The 4,264-nt window shown below is 44.3% G+C and overlaps 1 protein-coding gene across 1 annotated transcript in view; it reads right to left on the bottom strand.

Moving 5' to 3' along the window:
- LOC100965481 (T-complex protein 11 X-linked protein 2) overlaps positions 1-2,514 on the bottom strand; it is a gene marked incomplete at its 3' end in the record, with an annotated part of 13,739 nt that extends 11,225 nt beyond the window's left edge. Inside the window, exons 1-2 of the mRNA XM_012813856.2 lie at positions 2,498-2,514; positions 1,878-2,015 (exon numbers count right to left, since the gene is read on the bottom strand). Coding sequence (XP_012669310.1) covers positions 1,878-2,004 — 127 coding nt within the window. The remainder of the gene's footprint in view (positions 1-1,877; positions 2,016-2,497) is intronic.
- Between the last annotated feature and the right edge of the window lie 1,750 nt (positions 2,515-4,264).

Raw genomic sequence — 4,264 nt, 5'->3', positions numbered from 1 at the left:
CAGGCCCGGGCTGGGGATTCGAACCTGCCACCTTCAGCTTAGGTGTATGTGGCTGGCGCCGCTTGAGCCACAGGCGCCGAGCCGTAAAGTTCAATTTCTAATTGAGCCCTTCACCCAGTGTTGAACACCCTTACATTGTGCACATTAGGTGAGATCTGGCCACTCGCCCTTCCTCCTCCCCTCTCCCCCTTGCTAGCCTTCATTTGTGTTTTCTCTTTAGTGTGGGCATATAGTTGTTAATATATTGGTTTCATATTATTATTGAGAACACCAGATACTTTTTTCCTATTAAGATACTTTACTAAGAATATGTACGTAGAATGGTGACCAAAGACTCTAGTCTTGGCAGGAGAGGGCATTTCCAGAAAAGGGGAAAATTAAAAAGTAAGCTGAAGGAGTTGGAACAAAGAAAAGTCAGCTAGTTAGTTATTGCTAAATTTCTTATCTAGTTAAGTTTCCTTTTTTTTTTCCCAGAAATTCTGGTCTATTGGGGATAGTTTTCACCAATACTCTGCTGAGTTTGTGAATATTCTGAGGGAGTAAAATGGTTACAAAAGAGGTTATGATAAGACCTGGAATAAATACATTTTCTAGGTCGTTTCCTGCCCATTAAACAGACAAAGCAGATATCCATTGTGGAGATTTGCATTTGGCTGGGGCAGAGACCAAGGGAATAGCTGGAGCCCCGAGAAAGGGGCACCCCTTAAGGCTGAGGAAAATCCTCTGTGGTGGTGATGAGAGGAAAAAGCCTCTCTCCCGCTGATTCCTAAGAGGAGATTAACACCAGTGGTGTTTTACTCCACAATGAACTAGCGGAGCTTAACACCTCCCTAGGAATCTGCGTGTGTGACTTCAGACAGGAGGCTTCCCCCACACAAGGCTCAAGTTTCAGATACTCCAAAACTGCTGAAATCCTTGAAGTTAATAATAATAACAATAGGAGCTGATAGCTCACTCAAAGATACTGGGCTCTTTGTTCCCTCCCTCAGCTTGCCACCTTGGCAAAGAGGTTTTAATAGAAGTTGTGTGGAACAAAGACTCGGGGCCACTGGCTGGAGCCGACGAACAGGCGGTGGTCCCCTGAGCTCCCACTTTGAAAATTCTATTCTGTGCCTCGTGTCTCTTCTTTATCGCTGTTACTAACTTTTTTTTTTTTTTTGAGACGGAGCCTCAAGCTATCCCCCTGGGTAGAGTGCCATGGCATAACAGCTCACAGCAACCTCCAACTCCTGGGCTCAAGCGAGTCTCCTGCCTCCGCCTCCCAAGTAGCTGGGACCACAGGCGCCCGCCACAACACCCGGCCATTTTTTGGTTGCAGCCGTCATTGTTGTTTGGCGGGCCCGGGCTGGGGATTCGAACCCGCCACCTTAGGTGTATGTGGCTGGCGCCTTAGCCACTTGAGCCACAGGCGCCGAGCCCGTTGTTCCTAACTTTACATTTCTTCAGCCGGTCGCGGCAGTTCCACAAGTCTTAGCGGACCCTGCCCCCGGGGCGACAGAATATCTCAACTCCAGGTAAACCCAAAAGATGGCAGCGAAGACCCATTCAAACTACTGCCCCATCAACTTTCGCTGGTAGTTGCCATCCCTACCATGGTGACCGCTCTCAAGTCTTGTCAAACACAAGTAATTGTGCTTTTAAAGCCAATTTTTAGAAAATTTTACTTACCAACCAGGAGCCTAACTCTTGTATGTAAAGATTAGTGAGGGAAAAAGACAGGAGAAAGAATAATCCAATATAGGACTAACACAAAATTTAGGAAGGAAAAATAGTTTCAATAGCCTTTTTATGCCCTGTAAAGGTCCTTAAGCCGCAGGCTCCCTGTTCTTTTAACCTTCCTGCTATCAAGCACTACCCAAGGAAGTGATGTGACCTACGAGGAGAGCAGTTATCTAAACAGAAGTTTTCCTCTTCTTCGTTCTTCCCTGATGTTTCAGAACTATGGGCTCCACTCTTTGCTTCATTGGGATCATTTTGGAGTACAGTTTCCTCACTCTTGGGCATCTTGATGTTATCTAGAGTTGGAGAGAAAAGAGGTATGTTGTGTAAGATCAGGCTCTTATTCAGAAACAAGAGGTAAGAGGGTTCCCTAATTGCCATGTATGCCCTGGTGACTGAACCTGCTGCTCCCTGTTGATGGGGTTAGGGACAAAGGCTTCAAAAGCATCTCTCAAAGGAACACATGGGATTCTCAAACAGGCCTTCAGGGAAGAGGAAATTGGGACTAATGGAACTACTCGTACTGAAATTAAATAAGTTTAGGGTTGGACAAACAAAAGAGGAAAACCAAGGCACAGAGATGAATGATGTCTTTCCAGAAGTGAGGCACACTGCGCACTACTGACCAAGCTAGGAAAGAAATCTGCCTTTAATTAGTCCCAGAATACTTCTCTTTCTCCTTAATTTCAGCTCCAGATCCTCTTGAAGAGGGCTGGCAGCCTGGCCTGAGGCAGAATGGTACCCGCCACACACAGCCCTCCACACACAGGCTCCTCACCTCTTCCTCTGTTCTTGACCGGCTGCCCCGCGGCTGAGTGTGATAGTGAAGCCCCTCTTGCCTTCCTAACCTGGTTCCGGGATATACCATTAAAGCCAGGGTGAAAGGGGACACCAGCAGGGAGGGGTTGGACGGAACCATGGACATAATGATGTCTACCTAGAGTGCACCCCTACTGGTTAACACTAGATAGGAGAGTCCAAACATGAAAACAAAAGGTGGCTGGTTTCCTGGGTATTGAGGCGGGTGCCTTGGGAACCTAGAGAGCAAAAAAGGTAAGTAGGGTTACACAATTGGGTGATGGAGACCAGAGGCAGAGATCCCAGTGAGGAGGCTTCAAGCTCCTACTTTCCTTGAAGCGCTTCAGGAGCTTGGAAGTAATCTTCTTAAGCCTTGTTCCCACGCTAAAGGTGAGAAAGTGTTCAAAGCTTTTATCTCTACTTCCCCAAAACAAAATACCGTTTGAATATTAATGACTAAGAAAGAAAAAAAGCATTTTTACTTGTTTCACTTCACTGGTGTTCATATAGCCATAGAAATTCTGTTTTTACAGAATGATTTGTGTAAGTGATCTCTTTTTTGTTTGTTTGTTTGATTTTTTTTTTGCAGTTTTTGGCCGGGGCGGGTTTGAACCCGCCACCTCCGGTATATGGGGCCGGCGCCCTACTCCTTTGAGCCACAGGTGCCGCCCTGTGTAAGTGAATTCTTCACAGAAGGTGAAGGAGAAAAAGATGAACTGTTAAAAATTCATGTTAAAGAGATTGCACACTAACATAGTCTTTTTTTTTTTTTAACATAGTCTTTTTGAAAAGAAGTATGGAAAATCCGCAAAGAGTTAAAAGTAGACCTTCCATTTCATCTAAGAATCCCATCACTAGGTAGCTACCCAGAAGAAAAAATATATATAATTTTACTATAAGGACATTTGACTAGAATTATTACATTATTACATTCTAGTACAAATGTCCTTATAGTAAAAGCTCTATTCATAATCGCCAAGATGTGGAAACAACCCAAGTACCCAACAACTCATGAATGGGTAAACTATGGCATATATATACCATGGAATACTATTCAGCCACAAATAAAGATGGAAACTTTACATCTTTTATATTTACCTGTACAAATTTGAAGAACATCCTCTGAAGTAAAGTTATCACAAAAATGAAAAAGCAAGCATCCGCTGTACTCAATGCTAATGTGAAACTAGTAGATAAACAACTACATGCCCACACAAGAAAAAAACACATATCAAGTTGGAGGAGAAGGGGTTGGTAAACTCCCACCTAACAGGCACAGTGGGCTTGGCGCCTGTGGCTCAAGTGGCTAAGGCACCAGCCATATACACCTAAGGTTGTGGGTTCAAATCCAGCTCGGACTGCCAAACAACAGTAACGGCTGCAACCAAAAAATAGCTGGGCGTTGTGGCCGGTGTCTGTAGTCCCAGCTACTTAGGAGGCGGAGGCAGGAGACTCGCTTGAGCCGAGGAGTTGGAGGTTGCTGTGAGCTGTGATGCCATGGTACTCTACCCAGGGGGACAGCTTGAGGCTCTGTTTCAAAAAAAAAAAAAACACAAAAACAAAAATACAGGCACAATATAGGGGCATATGGCACACCTCCTGGATGAAGGGCTCACCTAACAAACACAAACATGAACACTGTAACCTAATTGTTTATTTCCTCATATTAATCTGAAATTTTAAAAATTTATTTTACAAATATGGAAATCAAGAATCATTTTAAAGAGCTGATCATAGAAGCTGTGTG

This window comes from Otolemur garnettii, unplaced genomic scaffold, assembly GCF_000181295.1.
Source record: "Otolemur garnettii isolate 467f Iridium unplaced genomic scaffold, OtoGar3 scaffold00319, whole genome shotgun sequence".
Taxonomy (NCBI): Eukaryota; Metazoa; Chordata; class Mammalia; order Primates; family Galagidae; genus Otolemur; species Otolemur garnettii.
This window is presented reverse-complemented; position numbering and strand designations above follow the sequence as displayed.